Source organism: Nesoenas mayeri (assembly GCF_963082525.1).
Source record: "Nesoenas mayeri genome assembly, chromosome: 8".
Lineage (NCBI taxonomy): Eukaryota > Metazoa > Chordata > Aves > Columbiformes > Columbidae > Nesoenas > Nesoenas mayeri.
Window position 1 is genome coordinate 32,216,487 of NC_137554.1, and position 22,484 is coordinate 32,238,970.

A 22,484-nucleotide genomic window follows, 5' to 3' on the forward strand; every position below is an offset into this window, starting at 1 on the left:
ACACAGTGGTTAAAACATCATTAGCTGCCAGCACTTTGTCTTCCTAGAGCTCCCACAGTCGTTGCTACCCTGGAATTGCCTCATTTGAAAATATCTGACAATTTCCATATACTATTTTGCTTCCCTCAGAGCTTCTCCAGGGTGGGAGCTGTGAAACAGAGCGCGGGAGCACCCACAGCAGGCAGTTCCAGATGTCAGAGGCTCACCCAGGTGGATATTGGCCTAATGATTCTTTCTACCTGATGCTTCAAAGCTTTTTTCCTCCCTCTTTTTAAATACTTAGCGCAGATCTTCTTTTTGTGCTTCTGTGGGCTTTACTTGGAGGGTGGTTAACACTTTACATTAGCTTTGATGGTTGTGCATATGGAAATAAAAGAAACATAGGGAGACATAGAGATTTTGATCCCATCTGTATATCACCAACACTACATTTACCAAATCCCAAACAGTTATACCTAAGAAGATCTGCTGGAGACAATGTAACCGAACAGGTGTTCCTGAAGGCAAAGTTTAGCCTGCGGGATAAAGCCTGATTAATTTAGCTATAGGGTAACAGGAATGAGAATCCTCTGGTTAGATGAACCTGTAAAATCAGAGGTCAACTAAGATCACACGTTACAGCAATTCCTTAGTTGTTGTATTACAGCCACCCACTAGTATCAGGAGAAAGCCATAAAGACAAGCCCATGACTAACTATAGATAAAATATTCCTCCCTAGCCCAAAACAGACCTGTTAAGTCTTTGTTTGCACAAAACCACAGAATGCAACGGTGCTGAGTTTCCTACAGCATGCAGATCAGCTGCTGTGTAAGTACAGAAGGCTTTCCTGCAACTTGGCCCCCGCTACGGTGAAGAAAATCCCAGGAGAGAGCCAGTGGGAACACACTGGAACAGGCTCTTTCCATCACAACAGTTAACAGGGCTCACTCACGACCACCCTCTGCCTAGGGTAACCTTAAAACTTGGGCAGAAGAGCCGTCGTCTTCCCCTGGGCACACAGCACCTCCCCTATGTTTGGTAGTGGGATGTTCAAGGGAAGGTTACACCTGGCTGCAGCCACAGCACCACCAGAGGCAGTTCCACAGAAGAGGTTATCTGGGAGCAGACATCAGATGTCCACACGCTTGACTTACAAGGTCCACAGAGATGAATTTCCCAGCTCAGGTGGCTGCCCCACAGGTGTCTAGTCGCACAGAAGTGAAAGTCAGACTGTCAGCCTGGGACAGATGACAAAGAGTGGCCTCTCAAGGAGCCAGCAGAGCTTTACACAGAATATGTTAGATAAGGTGTGTTGGGGAACACAAAAAAAATCACTGTACAGAAGAGCATAAGGAGCAGCAAGCCATCGTTCCTTCTTCCACTAATGGACACAAATTATGCTGTGCAGGAAGCTCCAGGTAGGCTGGTGTATTTAATAAATTCATCCAAGTCCTCAGTGCAGTTTAATGGTGGATATAACATGGATTCTCCAATCAATCTTTTTGGGCCTGGAAAGCTGAGGTTTTGTGCCTTATATGCATAAGAGTGTCGTGAAAATCTGAGAGCCCCTCTCAGATCCTCTGTAAACCCATTTTGACTCGGCCAATGAGATTAGCATTCCATTGCTGGACATAGATCTACCACTTCTCGATCTAACCCGTACCTGAACTATAGCAATACTGGCTTCATTTCAAGGAGAGTTACCTTTTCACCCGTTCATTTTCCTTCCCTGGAATTTTTCACAATAAAGATATCAGGCAAGCTTATCATCTGGTTGTAATGATGTAATGGATAATAAAATATGACTCCCTGAATATTGCAAAAGCTGCTTTTTCTTCTTCCCTTCTTATCCTACTTTATCTTCAACCATCACTCCTAGTCCAGTGTTATTTGCCCCACTACAAGTTCAGTATCTATCACAAGGACTCATACGTAAGCTTACTTCTGAAGGATGGATCTTTTAATGACAAGTTCTTCATCCAAGTCAGCTTCATTAGCCATGAAGAGCAATCTTTTTCCCGTGTCATCCACTCCAATGAAGTCGCGCTGCTCCACTGAAGTAGAAAATCAAACACAATCATTATACAACCCTGTCTTAACGCAGGCTGGAAAGACAAATGGGACCACTGACCACCCCCAAAGTATGAAGTACTGGGTTTCAGACTAATCCAGCAAATCAATGAATTTGCAAAATTTATCCACAATATTTATTAACTTCTTTTCAGTCAGGGTAGCTGATATATATCTTGACATTCAAAACACTGGTCCTGCAAGCTTTCTGCCTCCTTTTTATGAAGATGCCAACTACAGGTCCTGACATGCAACACTCCATCTTGAGCTATGCTTTCCCTCTCTCTCTCTTCATTTAAAAAACAAAAAACCAAAGCTGCTACCTGAATTTACACAACAAACCCAAAGCAAGCAGAGAGTTCTCAGAAATCCAGCTGCTTCTTCCTCATCATATATCACTCCACATTCGAATTTGGAGGTCTGGAGAGCATTATGGTTTCAGTTAAGGCATAACTATCTCGCAACTGATCTCCTGTTATATTTCAGATAAACACTCATAGCAATAGAAAACCTAAATCACATATACAAACACACATAAAACTATAGATTCTAAGACTCCTACTGTTGATGTTTCTGGGTGGCTCAATTTGGCTTAAATATCTATTTAGAAAACTGCCAAGCAAAAGAATATCTAGTAGTCACACTATTATTGTGGCAATTCCCATCTCCTGCAATCAGCAACTGTGCATTAACAGTGACTTTGGTCAATGTAAAGCATTTATTTTTGAGCAGTTTTCCACAACATCTGAATACAGTGGTGGCAGCTTCTTCTAACTTGCACTTTGTAGTATGAGCCATCACTCTGGTGGCAACCGTACACTGATCTTTAGAGGAACACAGGCTGTACAGGAATGCCATGGTACAGTTCTAGCAAAAACCTCTCTTCTCCCACTAAATACTAGTATTTTGAGCCAAACTGGAAAATATTCAATCTCTTAAGTTCTAAGCCGGTAACCACACTGGAGTAACAGCATGCTCTGTAAGCAGTTAATTCTCAGCCAAACTATTTTTAACCCTATTTTCCCCAGTTCAGCCCCATCCCTTATTTTTCTTTTACTGTTCCTTCAGAGTTACCATAGCAATAACCACGACCAAAGTACGGTCAAAATTAGACAGCTGTTGAAAGTTCTGCTACTGGCAGCCTTTGATCCAAGTGATCAACATACCCTCTTCAGAAATCCCCTTTTCCCTTCTCAGAAATCAATCATACAGCGAAGAAGTTCAAAAATAGGCCTGAATGTGTAACACTACGACAAATTAAGTATAATACAATTAAGCTAAAGCTCACTTGCTGAAAAACTCAGAAATAAGTCTTGAAAGCGGCGCTGATCCTCATGCTAAGGGAAGCGATGAAGTTTGAGTGTAGGAGGTAACCAACCATCACCACGGCCACCTCACTGGGGTCTCCTGACCAGCTAGAAACACAACAGTGACCCATTTTCCACTGTCAAGGTACCAACACTTCTCTCAAAGCTCAGGTCATGGCTGCCCATCTCCTGCCTATTCCTACACATAATGTATTACACTGCTATAGCAAAGCTCTACGCAATAAGGGAAAAAGACAACTTGATGACAATAGGACCAAGTACATGATTGCCACCAAACTGGTTTCTCTTGCTTGTGTGGATGAAAGAAGAAACAGACAGTGAAACCATGTGAGAGTGCTATATTTTTGTGGTGGGTACTAGCTCAGGTTTTTCCCTGCACGCTGGCAATAAGTAGTGTTACATTTATAATTCAGAGATGATAAAATTTATTACTAAAATCAATTACCCAGAGCTACAAGCGTGCTGTTTCAAATCACACTGGCATTACTTAGTGAAGAAAAATAAATGGAAGAACAAATACATAACTAGTTTATAAAATCCCTGCAAGGGAAGTATGAGAAAAATGTTAAAGCTGCAGTGATGGTAACTAAAAAATTGTTTAAATTATAAAAATTGAATTCAGGATGTGTTTTGCCTCCTCACAAGAGATAAATAAGGATTTGACACAGCTATTGCAATTTATTACCTTAGAAGTTAGGACTCCATCAATTCTGAGAGCTTTAATGACCTAAAGAAATCATGACATCACAAGAGAATGGAAGTTGAGCAATTCAGTGATGAGAAGAAATAGTTTTCAGTCAGATTTTCTAAAATGCTTTTCAATCAAACGTAATTAATTGACATTTGGGAAAAAGACACCTTTGTTAAAGATTCAGTATCCCCACCCTTTCAATTAAAGGGAGAGAATTCACACGATGCAGCCTGCAAGACCACCAAGACGTCTTCTGGCAAATACAGGGAATACCAGTGATGACATGCCTGCTGCTTTCAAGACAAGAAAAACAAGCAGGAAAGAGTCACCATCCCCATCTTTTCTGCCTTTCTTTATACACAGAAGCATTCAGACGCTCTTTTCCATCTAATCCCTTGCAGGTCATCTTTAAGCACATGGTTCCATTCTGGCTGTTTGAATTCCTGACACACTCTGTTTATTTGGGTTACTACCAGTCACTAACACACTGCTTTTTTTTATTGCCATGCCTCAATTAAAGAAGCCAATGAGCTTATTGTCATCCATATTTGATCGCCCAAGTATGAAAACTAATGAACTTCACCCTATAACTTGCAGCTCAGTTATATTAAGCATTTCATGAAACCATCAGTATGAATTTATAGCTGCCTAACACTGCAATTCATGTTAATTTTTAAAAATGTTCCTTATATCATAGTTCTTGAATGTTTAATAATAACAATTTTGTTTTGGATTCCATGGCACATGCAAGATAAAAGTTTGTTGCTCCTTCTCCACAAATTATTGAATTTGTAGGACCAGTGAAACAATAAGTAAAGCTGCAAGTATTTCTAGTGGCTTGTCAGGGCTAAGGATCCATTTCCTAATCCTAACACTTGAACAATACAGTACGAGTATACAGAAACATGGAACTGTCATGATTCAGATAGTGCCACGCACTAAGGAAATCTGTCTGACACATTCCATGTTAATATCTTGCCTTCGGTTGCTTATAAACTTCATCAAATTGTAACTGTTTGGGATGAAACTTCCAATGGTGTCTGCCTTAAGAGCAACATTTGGAAAACTTCAGCAAAAACAGTTCTGCTTCTTTTAAAAGTGGTTATCCTCAACTGAAACAATTAGGTGGCACTTCCCTTTAAAAGCTCTGGTATTCCAGTTCTTCAGAGAAGCAGCATGACAGTCACTAAGCGCTGCTGACCTGTGTATCAGGACTGTACTTTTTACCATCTGACTCCAGTATAAATCTTTGAAAAACTGCAGTTTCATGTGCTCTTTCAACACTTCTATTTCTGCTGCAAAAATGTCTGCATATTTTATTCTTAAGGAAAGGTTGTTTCAATTCCTCAGCTCCTAGAACTGATTAAATAGCAGGTGCCAGCTAAGGTCTTCTGTACCATCGGGTGGTAGGAGCAAAGCACACAAGCCATGAGGCTCCACAGCCCCATGCTGTGATAACTGCTCCAGGGGAAAGAGCTTGTTGTGGTTTTGCAACATGTTTTTTAAAAGGAAATAAAACTTAGAAGCTTACAAGGGTGAGGGGAAAGAACAGGATAACAACAAGGACTCTGCAAAACAAACTGGAAGGGAGGGAGAGAAAATAGTGCCTGAAAACTGGTGGAAATTGGGACTGTGCATGAAAGGACACTCAGAAGAGAACAGGTGACTATGGGCAGATAAATGAACCAGGTCAAGATAAGAAGTTGGAAGTAGAACAGGGGATGGGACTGATATAAAAGAAAAGAGTAATATATAACAAAGAGAAGCTGGACTCTTGGCAAGGCTACTTGAAGGAAGAGACTAAGCAAACAGAACAAGAATGAAGGCTGGTGGTGGCAAGAAGTATGCATGGAAAAAGACACAGGGATGAGTTGACAGCAACAGGGTGCATTCAGTCAAGTAGGCAAAAAAGGCAGGAGGGTGCGTGCTCCCTAAAATGTAGTGCTCCCCTCCAGCACCTGGAGAAGAACCCCAAATGTCTCACACTTGGCACTACCCTGCTTTTAGTAAATGACTGAAAAAGGTCTGGAAGGGTCCATATCTGACCCCAGGCAGGTCATAGAAAACAACTTCCTAGTGCTGCCCATGACAGCCCAAGCAGCCGCCAGTGAGAGGCCTGAGCACCCAGCTCCACAGAAAAACACTGTGGGTGTCAAAACACTTCCACGTCATGGAATTTGAATGTTTTTGAGTTGGGTCTTTTACAGATCTGAGAACTCATACACAAATCCTAACATGTAGGAAGATTAATGCTACAAAGTCAAGCTCACAAACATTAAAAACTAAGCAAATTAAGAATGCATGTGCAACCTAATGTGTTTATACTTGCCAAGAGTCTTCAGACAATCTTGTTTATCCTCATAAACCTCCTTGCCCCCCACTGTGTGCTCAGAGCTCACATACTGGGCAGCTCTATGATGTTTAGCCATAGACCTATTAGTTTATAACTCCTAAATGCTCAACTCTGGCTGTAGTCATGCTCTTGACAATGTTTTATGTGTCATTATCACTTAGATTGCCTTTTCAAAAACAGGGGGTTTTAGAGCTGTTTGAGAGCCCAAGTCCTAAATGCTTTCAGCCCTACTACTGTTATTTTGCTCCAGAAAAATCTTTTCATGCAGAGCCTAAGCAGCTTTCTTTTAAAAAGCACATTTCCTCCACTTTCAGACACACCCGTAGTCCAACTGTTGGCTTGTATTTCACTCCGCTCTCAAACAGTTTGAAGCTATGCTTTCGTATTCGTTTTACTGTAATGCCTCTGAGCTTTAATCATGGACCCACTATGCTGGCAATAATCAAGCCTCAGCAATTTAACAGGTATCATTAAAAGAAAGAGAGAGGTTTGGTATGGGAACAACTATATGGTACTTAGTACTTTTAGCATATAAGTAAAATGGGGATAATAGCCCTGCCCTGCCTTACAGCAGTGTTGTGAGAACAGATACATTAAAGATTACTAGGCACTAACTAAGATTTTATGGTAAGAGGGACAAGATAAGCATCTAACCAAGTCCTTGAAATCAGTGGGAGTTTCGCCCAGCAAAAAAGCTCCTGGATGTGATCTCAGAACAGTAATTCAGCACATGAGAGGGGAGAATTTCTAGAAGTATTTGTTACCCATCTAGCGTTGGTCCTCAGTCAATGGTAAAATTCCCAGCTATAATCTGGCTGATGCTTAGCGCTCTTGAAAAACCTAACGGTTTTAATGTTCATATGCAACAAAAATTTAGGGCTTCATCCAAAACTCACTGAAGTCACCTGGAGCTTTTCCCTTAACTCTTGTGAGCTTTGGATCACAGCCTGCAAGATTACACGTGTCTAATACTTAATTCCGAGCTGGAAAAAAAGCGAGTCACACCCCCACCAGGGAATCCGAGGAAAAATAGGTATCCTTACCTTTTTTATTTCTTTCACTCTGGGACTGATAACTAAACATATCATACATACCTAGTGGTTTCTCTACAATTTATTAACAAATAAATATATGTATTCCTATCTACATACCTGGCTTTTTTTTCCCTTTCTGTCCTGGTACCACTTCCGTAGGTTCATGCGTTTTCTTCATCAACATGGAGAGAGTAGCATCGTGTGTCCGAAAGAGATCCACAACTTCATACAAATCAACATCTGTGATCAGATCGCAGCTCAACACCAAGACATCGGTCTGCCAAAGAAGAACAAACAACCCAAACCCTTCAGAGATACAAATGACCACACACGCATTAGTATTTGATGACATAACAAATACACCTGGGTTTTTTTGTTGGTTGTGTTGTGTGGTTTGCTTTTTTGTTTGTTTGTTTTACTTTAAAAAACACAGGGCCTGCCATACTTTGACAAATATAGTTACTGGGTTTTACTAGTTCACTTTTCTTGAGTTGTGTTGTTATTAGTTATTTGGTTAATGTTTATCCAGCTCTGGACCATAAAGAATACGTGACCATCTGAACTGCCATCACCTGCTCCTAAGGGAAGGAACCAGGACACAGAAGCCACATCTTCCCAGACTGCCATGGAATTCTGTAGCATTTACAACAGCTACTTTTAGTTACATAATGATGTCGAAAGGAAATCTTTCTGAAGCAATCTTTTTAGCTGACGTTGCATCTGGCTACAAACCACTGGAAAAGATATTTAAACTATGTTATTTTATCAGGGGAAAAAGAAGCAAAGACTATTTAAGGATGTGATTTGCTCAGTAATTGCACTGCGATGGTGGGCTCAGTTTAGAGATACATTTCCTAAAACCAGCAATATTAGGAAAAACAAAAAGTTAGGTCCTATTTAGGTTCTATTTAATAACAGGCTTGTATTTAATTTTGATCTCAAAGGATTCCAAAGTGCCTTACAAAGTATTTAACAGTACTGCTGCATATATCACAGAAACATTGTCACATATTGAGTGAGACACAGCAGCTTCATTAACCACGCACACTATCAATATACTCCAGCTAAAAACTCTCAATTAGAAACAATTTTCTGTATTTCACGTGGGTTGTGCCAAAAATCTACCAGTTCAGCAATTATCTTCATTTAAACTAATCCTAACATAATATTTGCACAGTGTGGCCTACAGAAAAGTAGCAAGTTTCCACTTTATTTTTTGTTAATGATCAACCTTCTAAAGGTGTCTCAAGAAGATAGTGTTTCTTTCTTGACATTTAACATTTTCAGGTGCTGTGCTACCATTTACCACCGCAGGCTTCCCTGCAGAGCATGACACAGCCTCCTAGTTTTGCCTTTAAAAACCATTATTTAATGAGAATGGCACTAGAAAATACTTGGTAAAACCTGTGTTGATTAGCTCACGGAGGATCAGTAATTCTACTTTTACTTTTGAAAACCACCTCGGTTCAAAGCAAACTAGTTCAGCACTGACCTTTTATTACAGAAAGGTTTATTACAGAAAGGTTTGATTTACAGACTTTAATACTAGGAGATTCCACATTGTAGGTGAAACTAACTGAGGTCTGGTATTTACATTATATGATAGGTTCTCCTACACATGCCGGGCAGTTTCATGTGTTTACCAATAAGTCGTTGGAATTCATCACGTCACAAACTCTTAGAGCTGCTGATTTGCCATGCTGTGCAAAAGGTCGAGCTCTCCAATTTTCACTTGATTTATTCCCCTTTTTACATATTTTGAAACTATGTATTTTATATTATGGTTTTGCCCAGGAGAAGTGATTTAAATATCACTTCTCTAAGACAAATGACAAGCACACATTGGAAGGAAGGAAAGAAAACAAACCCACTAAAGCAAGCTGCCCAGCACACTGCAGCAGCCCTGCTCCAACATCCCAGTGTGTACAAGGAAAGTTAGAAAACCTATTTCAGCTTGGCATGGAAGTAAATATCTCTCTTCATAACTGTAAATAGTGAAGAAACACCTATTGACTATCTTGGAAAATCCTGCAAAATTGTCAGATATTCTGGTTTTACAAGAGCACAAATGAGTTACAATATTTGTAGAAAAGGCCAAAAGGCATCCAAGACCCATATACATAGACCTGTACTTTTCAAACTCAGTTTGCAGAAGGAAGAGATCTCCGGCTTCAAATCTCAATGCATTCACTCCAGTGGTGAAAATAAATAATGAGACAGACACAGCAATGGACTTACCCTAAGGAACAAGTATCTTGACTTGTAAAACAAACCTTTTAATTATTTCACATTTTACTAGAAGTTTTAATCTGTCACTACAGCAAAAACCCAACAAGCATTTCATAGTTGCGAACAAGCTCCTGGGTTTTTTCTCCTCACTATAGGACAAGCTTTTTGCAAAAACTGAATGCAAGACCCCTGAGGAGCATACGGGAACAGAACCCCCAAATGTCTGGTTGCCATCTGTTCTACCCATTTACTCTCGCAATATGTAAATAAACGTCAGTGAGCGCAGGGACCAGTGAAACACACACTTGCTCTGTAAAACCCACATTTCTGTCTCTCCTCCTGATGAGCAGAGCAGCGGCCTCAGAAGCACGCTGAGAATACACCATGAAAGGCTCTTTTGGGACCTGACAGCCTCCCCTTTGAAACACCACCCCCCTCATAAATAAAGCCCTCACTGTCTAATGGATGCACTTTTTTCCAGTGTACAACTCCTGAACGAATAAACTACTGGCTGAATGAAAAAATAAACCATCCTAGAGCCCTAGCAGAAGTGTGTGTTTTTCTTTACGTTTTTAGGGTGGGTGTAGAAGAAAGAAAATAAATGGTAGAGCTTGTGGGGTTTTTTACATATATATTATACATGCCAAATAAATACAGCGCACCTTTCCCAGTGAGCCACTGATACAAAGAGAAGTATGTACTTACTACATGCCCTCGTGTGCTAACAAGGGGTATGTGAACATACTTGACTTCATGAATTATGCAAACACCCAGGTACACACACACACACCTCTTAATGAAATACATGTAGCAATGATTACATCAACCCCAAACTATTATACAAACAGGCGATAAGAATCAACATGAACTGATTAAAAAAACCCCCAGCAAGCACACACCCCAAGCAGAACCACTGCAAAGGAAGGCAAATGCACACACGAACGCACCCTCAATACCCATTACAACCACGGGAAGGACACAGCAAGGGTCTTAACTCAGGAAGGACCGTCTAATGGACAGGGCATGGAACAAATGCTTGGAATTTCTGGCATTTTCCTACTCTGCCAAACTTGGCGTGTACCATTTTGTTTACCGCTTTTATGACACCGAGGAGCCCTTGTCACAGATCAGGGCTCTACCACAGAAGCTGCTGTACGGACCAGGTGAAAATACCATCAAGCAGAACAAAAAGCAAAGAGCAAATGCCTTTGAGTAGGGGGACACAAGGAAACACTGCAGTGTTATGCGGGTGTAGGGAGAGCGGCCCCAGCTTCCTGGCAGAACAGCTCACATTTTTGTGAGCATCACAAAAGCCACAGAAAAGGAGAATAAGACACTCCTTAGAAGGGTCACTTGGGCCTCAGTAATTCCATTTAACCTCAGATTTGCAAGTTACACACTCTCAAGTTCAGAATTTAGGCTCAGCTGCTGATCAGTAGAGAAAAACGAGGTCCTGCAGAGATCATCCCACCTATGATCTGAGCTTCAAGATGTTTCTCTGTCCCTGCTGGCCATGGATGGAGCGCTGGGCTTCCAGTGCAGCCGTCGCTGAACACAGACTGGTCAGCCGCGTATGGAAACACAGCACTTGGTGCCACCAAATCTCTGCTCTCCCTTTCTAACCCTGGCTAACGGTGCTTCACCATCAAATATTTCCAAACTGTGAAATGCTCAGGTATTATGAGATAACTTACATATTCAATCTGGATAAATACAACAGTGTAATACAAAACACAAAGAAATTTATACAAAATAGAGGAAAAAAAAAACAGTAAAGAAAAAAACCCTCAAAACCAACATGTCAACAATTATATTAAATCCAGTACAATATGGAAAATCTACACAAAAACAAGACCAAAAAGCAGAATGTTTCAAGAACTCAGTTCAAGACAACCAATTTAAAAATAGAAAACATGTTTTCAATGGAACTAATTCATGCCACAGATCAAAAGATGGATGCAATTATATGGTGTAATATACCAGCATAAATAAAAAGCCTTGGACTTTCTCACACCCCGCGTACAAAGGCAATGCTAAAAACTCTTTTATATTCAGCAATTATTGCTGGATCCCTTCTGTTCAAACAGGAGATATCAAGGTTACCACAAATAGCTGGCAGCAAATGATGATTTTTTTTTTAGTGGTATTCACTGTGCTTTTTCTATCAAGTATAGACAAGGGCAGGACCTCGTAGCCTAAACTGCTGAGGGCCTCAAAACCTGCAGACTAGAAAATGAGAAAACATGTGTTGCAAGGAAATCTCTAATTTGAACAAAATCAGCCTCAAGAGAAAGAGGAAAACAAATGTCAGATTGCATTATAAACAGAAAAGAAGCAAAATATCCACCAGCAGTAGAACAAGCTCCTAGAATTGAAGACAGACTGAAGTTAAATGCCCAAAGTTTGCAATGGCGCAGTATTACAGATGAGACTTTAACAGGAAAAGAAAACAAAAATAACATCAAGAGATATGATAGACTCTGTTCCTACACTCAGCCTAAGTTAACACAAGCACAAACAAGGAACTCTGCATCACTTCCTGCAGTGTCGCCATACAACAGGGGAGAGAGGAACAAGTTATAATTACTGCTGGAATTAAGACCAAGAGTTTTATACACAATAGCCTGGAAATTCACCCACATGTTGCATTAACAGTGGGGTTTGTGTGTAATGGTTTTATTATTTTAAAGAGTGGAAAGAGAAAGAACAGTTTGGCTGTGGGCAAGCGTTTTGATTGCTTGTTAGCATGCTCCAAGCAAAGCCAAAGACACCTCCTAGCTATTGCATTACTCATCACTCCTCAGATTAGAAACTCACATCCAAAGCTTTAGAGAATCCCTTTTTATCTCCATCTCCATTAAGAGTCCTCCAATTTCCACACCTGTGACCTCTTTGAAGCTCTATAGCTGCTGTTGTAACTGGAGCAGGGAACCTCATTTATTTTTTGATGTCTGTAGGATCTTGTTAGCTACCAACTGAAATGGCTGCCTTTGGCTGGGAATTCCCACTCTGCTTTTGTAATGTCCTCGATAGCAAGATTCAGAAGAAAATCACGATTTAATACTTAGTTAGCAGACATGAAGCATTTACCTACTGTGCCCTCACCCTGCAGCAGCAAGTTTGCTGTAGACCAGCACCCTCCTGACTCTTCTAAGGACGGAGGGCAGTGGAGGCACAGAATGCCCCTCAATCTGAAATCCAGCAGCAACTCCTCCTCATTAAAAGATGGAATAAACTTATTTTTTTGAGACAGTAACGTGAAAGAGGCTTCTTTCTTTCTTAACATAAAAAAAATAAAAGAAAAAAGAAAACAGAAAAGTCTAATGCGAGAGCCAAGGGAGTCTCTTCTAATTTCTTGGATGGCCCTGAATTCATCAGGTGAGGATATCTTAAGGCAATGTGAATACCTTCACATACATAACCTGTTAGCATCACTGTTTATCTTCTCAAAGAAAGCTGGAAGAAAGGTGCCAGAAGCTGGGGAGGAGACATAACCCTAGTAGCATCATATGGCTCATCCTACGTGTTGTATCAGATGGGATCATACAATGAAAACACCATTTTAGGTTATCTTTGTATCTCAAGAGCTACCATCCAAAATCAATATTTTTTAATTTACATACATATAAGCTAGGAACAAGAAAGATATTCAGGCCTGGAAGGCATCCTGTCTCCTCCCAGGAGGAAGTCTCATTACCTGTTGCTCAAACTGACACATGGGGTGGAAAAGGGTAATTTTACAGTTATCAGCAACCAAAAGCAGAAGCTTAGAGATGAACACAAGTTCATAAGCTTATTAAGAATGTTTTCAAAGCAAGACTTTGATCTTATGACACTGAACAGTAAACTTTCTGGTCTGGAACATAAGCTTCGCAAACCACATTCTCCTAGGGTTCTGATTAATGCAATTTCGCCCTACTCACACACTACTCCAAAGACCATTTTCCCAGCTTCATCCTCCAACCACATTACCCTGCTTCCCTGGTTCCATTTTCTGTCACATCGAGCACAAGTTGTTCACCCTCCTTTTAACAGCCTATCCCTTCAACTCACCCTTCACTTACCAAGTCTGCTTCTGCCTTACATCAATAAAAGATGCCAGCTCTATTACCTACTTGTGTCTTCCAAAGGATGTAGTTTTAGGCCCTGCTCTTTCAATTAATTAATTAATTAATCAATCAATCAATCTGGTAGACTTATACTTACAGAAAACTGACAATTATCAGGCTATCAGTGTGCTGGAGCATCAGACTGATATACTGACGCACATTAACCTGGCTTGTTAGGGTCTCTCATTTGTTTGGGGTCAGGCATCGTCTCCTGAGTCTATGCCCAGACCCCAGGCATGCCCCAGAGGAGACTGTTTCACCCCCATCTAAAGGCATCCTGAAAGTGCGCACCACGCAAGAGAATCACATGTGCAAGAGCTCAGGGGAGCACCCCATAACCCAAACTCTGAATTCACCAGTTCACGGAGGGTGAGCCTGGCAAGCTGAATTCTCCCCTGGCTCAATGCGCTGCACAAACAGGTCCTTTCTTCACAGGCAGGAGAACTCCAGAAGCAAATGGCACTCTCCTCGTCACTCCCATTCCTGGAAGGCAGGTTTCCAGGACTACCTGGATGGCAGCACTACCAGACCTGCTGTGCAGCTGATCTTGGACTCTGCCTCACATGAACAGAAAGGAGAACGCTACAGTCGGGCTCCAATCTCAACGGCAGCAGCACAGCAGGCTTGCTGCCAAAGCCCAGAGCTCAAGTCCAGGCTTAACACTTAATGTAAGCAGAGCCTTAGGCAGTCAGGTGCTGTATTCATCCAAACAATAATAATAAAAAGTAGTCCTAATGGAGCTCAACCGGCTCAACTTATTGAAGAGAAAGAAGGTCTTTGCCCACAGTCTGCAATTACCTAAAGAGCAGAAGATCTCAGCAACACAACAAAAAGCAGGCATGACTTGATTCAGTGGCTAGAAATCAGTGTTCAATGGAGAAACAAAAGGCGAAGGTTTTTAAGGAGAATAAATATGATCTGCAATAAAATACCAAAGGATATAAAAGACTCTTCACCTACTAGAACGTATGAATAAAGACTTACTATCTTTCACAAACACATTCACTAAGTTGTCCATAAGTTTGGGGGCTAACAGCCCTAAATACCAGGTGCAAATTCCCTTACAGCCTAGAGGATCATAATAGTTCCTTGCAGTCTCAAACCAGACTATAAATGAAAACCAAGACATACACAGCATGTGTCTTCAGGAATCAGCCTGCACTAGTATAAGCATGATCTTTAAAAGAAAAGAAAACAAACAAACAAATATGCAACTCTTTCCAAGGTCAAGCCAAGTCATTACACAAACCCCAGTTTCAACTCTGCTCCAACAGAAAACCCAAGCGCTAATCTGCTGTGCAAAGCACAGGCTCAACAGAACCAGAACTGTCAAACACAGCTCAGTGGCGCTGCTGCCTCACACCAGCCTCACTGAACCGAGTGTCCACATACGTGAAATCTGATTAGCTTTGTTCTAGTGGTTTTCCCTGTAAAACATAACAGAACATGCCAAAAACGCAAAATTAAATGCCAACATCCTACAAGTCCACTGATCTTCACCATGGCTTTCAATAATGCTGAGCAAAGGGATCAGCTCTGGGACATCCTGTGCTCTTCACAGCACCACTTTCTATTACTAACGTTACACTACTGTACCAGGCTGCAAAACCAGGGAAAAACTCTCTAGGACAGTAACTTTACAGGCTGACATTTGGCATCTACTCCCTCCCACACTCCCCCATACCTGGAACTACGTACTTAGGTCAACACATACAATTACATTTGATCTAAGCAATTTCACTTTCTGTTTCAAAGGATGAATACTCACAAAGGACTGTCACCTGTGACAGTGTAACCATGACAGCTGCACAGCCCAAAATTGCCATGAAATGCCTCAGCCTCCAGCGAGGGAAGGGCTACTAAGATCCAAATATGGAGAAAATAGAAAAGTCGAAATCATGCAGGTTAGAAACAAAGCTAAAAGGCTTCAGACAGCAGGGAATGAATGTTATTCCAAAAAAATGTGCAAATAATCAGACCTCCTTGCAGGTCTTATCCTACATGAAGCCAGGGAAACCTTGACTCTCATGAGGAGAGGCCAAGGACATTGCCAACTACAAGCCAAAAACTGTTAAAACATCACACTAGATGGTAACTTAACATTCAAAACAAGAACATTATTGAGGAACACCAAAGAGATCCCTACCCAGCTCCTGCTCCACGGAGCCCAGGGTGACGCTGATATCAGTGATGTCTTCACACAACCCTTCACACCCTCTGCCAGGCATGGGGACGGTTTTGTTTTTAAGGCTCACACACACCACAGACCTTTGGCCTCTCAGTGACAACACCAAGGAAAGGTGGCAGCTGGAGGACACTGACTTTTTATGCCCCACACTCTTAATACTTTACACTCTCTTTGGAAATAAGCTGCACAAATTCGTTTCACACAGACTGCAATTCTTCGAACATTCACCATAGAACGATTTTGAGAACTATCAACTCGAGTTTGACTTAATGCAAACGGCTTCCTATGCCTGAAAAAAAGGGGATGATGATAGTAATGGACATTTAACTCTTCTTTGCCTTCATGTGCCCATAAAAATGTTGCTAAAGGAAAAAGTGCAAAATGTTTTCCAAGATAACCTTCACTAAACTTGTAATTTTCCCTCAACACATAGCACAGCAAGTTATTTACACAAGACTGTATATACTTCAAATAAGGAAAATGAAAGATGATTTACAAAATCATTTTATTCAAAAGAAAAAAAAAAAAGAAAATTAGTAGTAGCTAACACAAAACAGGAAAATATTTTTACCAGGGTGTTTTTAAACAAATTATATCAACTATAAACATGTGCAAAGAGCTTACTATGTCTGCAACTAGAATAGGCTGAATTTGTGTAATTCAGAAACCACATAGGGTCTAAATGAAAACATATACTGTAATCCAGGAGTAATGCTGACAATCAGCTATTACACGGAAACAAGAGGTATTGGTTAACATAATGAGCACAGGCCTCAAGCTGCCACCAGCATAAAAAGGATAAGGACACACAGTGGGAGATGCAACAGCTAAAACTGACCAGTATCTCAGGTCTGTCAACAACTCCTCTTGCAGAACACCTGAGGTCTTCACGTGGTTTTCTGCCTGCATGTATAATGGAAGGCATCCTCTTTAGCCAACAACTTGCAGAATAGCAAATGCCCTAATAAGCACTTCTGATCCTAAGCTTCAGAGCTAATTGCCTCATTCAAACTTCCGGTGTTTTAATCCCAATACATAGTAAAGCCTGGCAGCAAACTGATTAATTTAATTAGCTACATTCTTCTAAAGCTGACTAACTTAAAAAAAATATATCAAAAACCAGCAGCCAACAACTGCTGAATTCTCTAACTCTCACCCTGCCAGGAAAAATAAAGATCAGAGCAAAGCCCTGAACACATTCATCACGCACACAGTCAGGCAGCGCTGCATCTTTCCAGCAACATCACCAGCCCCAGCGCCTGCCAGCAGAGCTGCTGCCTACCCAGGCAATCAGCTGGGCCTTGCAAATGGACCTTGGGCGTGCAATCCACAATTCATTGTGCCTCAATTGTGGCAGCTTTCAATCAGAGACAGGGAAGGAAACAAGAAGCTACAGACCCTGTGAGCTGCCATCCGATACATCTGCTTTCCCCATGCATTACTAACATTGTGAAAGGGCAAGACAGCAGCTTTTATTTGCATTTTAAACATTCAAGTAAACAGTATTTTCCACCACTTCTGCTGAAAAAAACTGATGAAATTAATTTTATTGTTTCCAAATAGATGAACAGAATATTTAAGTCTTTCACAGAGAGACGTTGTCTCTTACTAATGAATTTCACTTGTTTTTTTTAATTTCCACTGTCAGTACAAAAAAATACAAAACTATATATTACGAGGACCGAAGTTTTTCTTTCCGTGCTCACCAAACTCTACTCAGCTGCACCAAAAAGACTGAGATTCCACCTTCCAGCCGTTACAGCAGGCTTACTTACATCATGTGTTTGGAGAGGAGATTTTTCAACAGAGGAAGCGAAGCGCTTAGCCATGCCGTCCAAGACTCCACGGATCAGTGACCCTCAGCAGCACACAGACCACCACCGTGACATCACACTTTCCACAACATGGCTCCCAAAGATGCACATACCAAGAGAACCTGGAGTTTCGATCTTTGTTTATTTGTTCAAAGAAAGTTGGTTTTTCTTCTTCTTTTTGGTAGCTTTTTAGGGTTTGTTTTGCTTTGCTTTTTAAGAGCTGTGTTGCTTTCAAATCTTACTTTTTAAAACTGAGAAAACGAGGTGGACCACCTGAGACGAAACATTTCATATGCAAGCACTCACCAGTGATAGCAGCAGAAGACATGCTGATTAAGTCACACCATATTAGTCAGGGCTTCCATTAACACAACTAAGGGCTCATCAAGGAAGGAAAATGTGAAATTGTTCCATTGCTGTTACTCTGCTGGAACACCACATTTTAATCACTGGCTGGAGTATTGCTGAGTGACACAAGGGAGAGAAATGCTTAACAGAAGATGAAAATAATATAGACTCGGTGAAGACAAATGCTTGATCTAGGCACCCACAATCCACCTCCCGCTTCAGCCCGAAACACAGATTCATGATTTAGCCAGGTTTGTTAACCTGCTGCCAGGAGAGGACCCAGCAGCTGCCTGGGTCTGGTAAAATTGGGCACAAACAACAAAATGGTCACATATTAGAGATGCCTAAATTTCAGAGGAACTCATTTGTAAAATACAGTGACACTCCTTGCCTTCCCCATCGATAATTTACAACCCACAAAAAGGTCTGCAGCAGTTTGATGACTGGTACAAGCAGCAGATCACAAAAATAAGAGTTCTCCAAGAGGTTTCCCAATGCAGAATTTAGCCTTCTGCCATTCTAGGTATCACATTACTCGGTTTATTTTTTAAAAGCACCAAACAAAACAATCAACAACAACAAAAGAAAACAAGCCACACAACAAAAGCAGCTTCTCGCTCCAGTATAAAGTTAGAGGATTTTTGTCTTGATTACTCCTTCTAGAAGACTGTTTCGAAACCTTTTTCTGCTCTGATTAAAACCATGCTACAAGTTTCAGCCTATGCTTTCCCACAGCAAATTTAAACCAAATCATGTTCCGCTCTGAACACCTTATCTCCTTGTCTAGTGTTTGTTCTGCATTTGAGTTCCACACCTGTGCAGTGTTTCAAGCAAAAAGTCTTCCCGTTGCCTTAAGCAACAGTCTTAATTTCTCATCTCTCAAAAAAAACAAACCTCAACAAACAAAACCCCAACAAAACATTTTACCTGATATAATACATTCTAGTCTTGCATTTACCTTTCCCACCTCCGTCACAGTGGCTGCTCACCAACACCCTATTTCAGCTAGTACATTCCGAGAGGTTGCTATTTACTCTTAGGCTCCTAGATCCTATCACAATTTCTTGCTACTAACCTCCAAAATCCTGAGTTCTGTGTTACCAACCAAAGTCTTGACACTATTACTGTGCTATAACATGGCAGGTCATGGCACATATATTTTGCATACTGGTCCTGTGAATAATCTACTAAACTGCAAGAGAAGGCCTTTAGGAATAGTAGCAGAAGTCAAATAAATGAAGACATAAATCTGGACTGAAGAAGTCACAGAGCAACATGTTGGAAAGAATAACCCCACTAAAAAGCCCCAATGGACATACCAGAAGACTTTACATTATGACTTGAAACAAATGTGTCCACTAGCACCAGCTACAGAAGGAAAGCCTCCCTAAGTAAGTCAGGGATTTTTATAACATAACATTTCAAAAGACATCAAAATAAGTTTACTTTTAAGAAGGCAGGCTACTGCCCACAATTCTGAAAAATAAATACATAAATAAAAATCACTACTGAAAGATGAGCTGCCTATAACATAAAACTGCATCACCTCCTACCATGGCATGCAGCAGACAGCACTCATGTCTCTTCTCTTGCTATTATAGAAAGCAAATCACATATCAGCACTGCAACTGTCAAGAGTCTTACTGATTTCCCTATTATTCTGATTGAACTCGTCTGAATGCTCTAGCCAGTGCTGCTTACCAACAACAACCAGAAACAAGGACTAGTGATATAGGAGAAAGCCATTATACATGATTTTAAAAGAAGAAAACCCACACCTCTTACAGAGAGCCCGTTCCACACTGCTCTGGGCAGTTGGGAAGCTTTCAATGCTAAATAAAAGTAAATAAAAACAGGAAGATGGAAGTTACCTAATTACACCTTAGCACACACTGTTTTACTAAAAATGTCAAACGCTGCTCTCATTTAAAAAATCCTTAATCCTGAAGGACCATGTGTGAGGAAAAATAAAGACAAATCCAGAGGAAGTTTAGTTTTCACATAATCTGTGGAAGAGATATTCAGTTGTTCATGCTACATTAAGCCATCCTGCCATCCAAATTGTTTGTTCATTTGAAAGTTTACCCTTTAGAGAATCTGACTCTTAAGAAAATTAATTATTTCTTTGCCCTTACAAATTGTACAGGCTCCTTAGTAAAGTGTGCAAAGGCTGTGTGCCTCCCATGCCTGTGATGGAGGAAACATGACCAGTAACAGCCTAAGTGATTGCTAAAGTAGGAAAGATATCTTAAAAGAGTAGAATTAGGAAGCAACAGGAAAAAATAAATGGATGCAGAATATCAGATTTCATGGAGAGAGTTTGATTTACATTTCACACAAAAATAGGTTTTTTACACCTATGCCAACTGATTTTTTTATTATTATTTCAAGCACTGCCTGACAGGTCAGGAATATTCTCAAATATGAATAATAGATTAAGACAATAGCAACGTGGCTCCAGCCAAAGCAGAAGACTAAAACACATGCCCTTCAGAAGCCAAATAAAAGCATACACTGTGTCCTGAAGAGCTTACAGTCTGTGTTTACTGACATACATTGGATGAGGTAGAATTTACCTACTAGACAGTGCTGACTTTATTATTTAATCCACAAAAATAATTTTCTGAAGTTTCAAAGTAATTATTAACAATGATTCTTGAAAACAGACATAAGCATACAGCAATATTTTAAAAGCTCAACACAAAGATACTGGATTTAATAAATTGTGTGACAGTACTGTTCTATAGATTTGGAATCTAAAGATATAGCTGCTTGATTCATCGCTTGTTACAATCCATCAAAGTTGCTTGGTTTATCATAGCTCTTTGTTGTCTTCAAGAGGTTTTGTGAAAGGTTTTTCCCACTACTTCGCATGGCTTTTCAAACACTGACAGGCAACCAGTCAAAAAAATTCATGGTAGTGCCTCTTTTTGTGTCCTGTAAGTCTTGCTGGACTTGTCTCACTTCCACGCTGCAGGTAAGGCAATAACTCAAAAAGTACTGAAGTTTTCACTAAGTAAATCACTAGAGAATTACACTGTTATAATTGCAAGTGGGAACAATCGAAAGAAAATTTAAGTCAGAAGGCATTTAAAATAAATACATAAAATCTCTGTTCCTGTAATGAGTTTCCTTAGCTGCAGACGCAGAGCACCGTTTTCCAAAAGACCTTAAATCCCTCTCTACGCCATGCTCTTGCCAAGACCCCATCTGGAATAAGTGAGCTCTCTTCACGACCAGGGAAGGTCATCAATCCAAACCTCCATGCATGGAAGGCTGGCTTGTCTCTCTGTTTAGGCTGGATCATGAGGTGACAGAGATCTGTCTCACCAGCACAGACCACGAGGTGACAGAAACCTGTAAACACCCCTATGGTAGTAGAGTTGCAGTTTCACCAAGAGCATTATTGTACCATCAACTCTGAGTCTATGTAGTCCGTGTTCTACCATTTCCGATCCTATACATAAATGAGAAAAGAATTAAGCCTTTGCAGCTTCACTTTCGTATTTTAAAGAGCCATTCATTACCAGTCCTGCAAAAGATGAGCAGAAAACTGGGAACTTAATGAGCCAAAAGAACAAAACTGACAGTGATATTAAAAGTATATCAAGGAATGAAGACTGGACATTAAAATGATAGCCATGGAAACTGCCATAAGGCACACAGACTACAGCAGGATTCTGAAATCACCAGCATTCTAGGGAAATGCTGGGATTGTCCACTGGAGAGTAATTAAAGGATCTGATCAATAGCTGTCACATCCCTGTATGAAACAAAATGTTTAAGAAATAAACGAGTAACTCCTATACCCACTTTTTGCTTTTTGACAACATAAATGCTGGACTTAGTGCAAAACATTGATAAGTGTTAGATTACCCAAACAAAAAATAACATGAACACGGGCAATAAATATCCCTATCAGTTTCTACTTCATATGCTGCAAAATGATTTTTCAGTTACTCACATTTAGACCAACACATTCCCAAACTGAGGACCTTTTTAATGTCATCATCCAGCACACGCTGAAAAAACTACAACATTCATAATTCAGAAATTGGACTGCAGCTCTACTGAAGTTTCTATTTTGGTAGTTTCCATTTAAAACAGCTTTAAATTATGTTTAATTTCTCATCCTACTGGCTTTTCCAAGGTGAGGAAACATAGTATGCGATATGCACACAGTATAGGAAGATATCTTATGCACGAAGCCATGAGAGATTTGAGCCAGATGTCCAGTTTCCAGGACTGTCATGAATCTCTTTAATGATCCTAGGTAAATTACTTCATCTTGTTAAGCCTCAGTTCTCAGTTGTAGAGTTGTGAGGACAAATCGTTTAATG

The 22,484-nt window shown here is 40.4% G+C and overlaps 1 protein-coding gene across 6 annotated transcripts in view; it reads right to left on the reverse strand.

Annotated features, from left to right (window-relative positions):
• EIF2B3 (eukaryotic translation initiation factor 2B subunit gamma) overlaps positions 1-22,484 on the reverse strand; it is a 101,237-nt gene that overhangs the window by 73,279 nt on the left and 5,474 nt on the right. For all 6 annotated transcript variants that reach the window (XM_080348542.1, XM_080348545.1, XM_080348544.1 and 3 more), the window contains exons 4-5: positions 7,574-7,733; positions 1,923-2,034 (exon numbers count right to left, since the gene is read on the reverse strand). In XM_080348542.1, the coding sequence (XP_080204668.1) occupies positions 1,923-2,034; positions 7,574-7,733 (272 nt within the window). The remainder of the gene's footprint in view (positions 1-1,922; positions 2,035-7,573; positions 7,734-22,484) is intronic.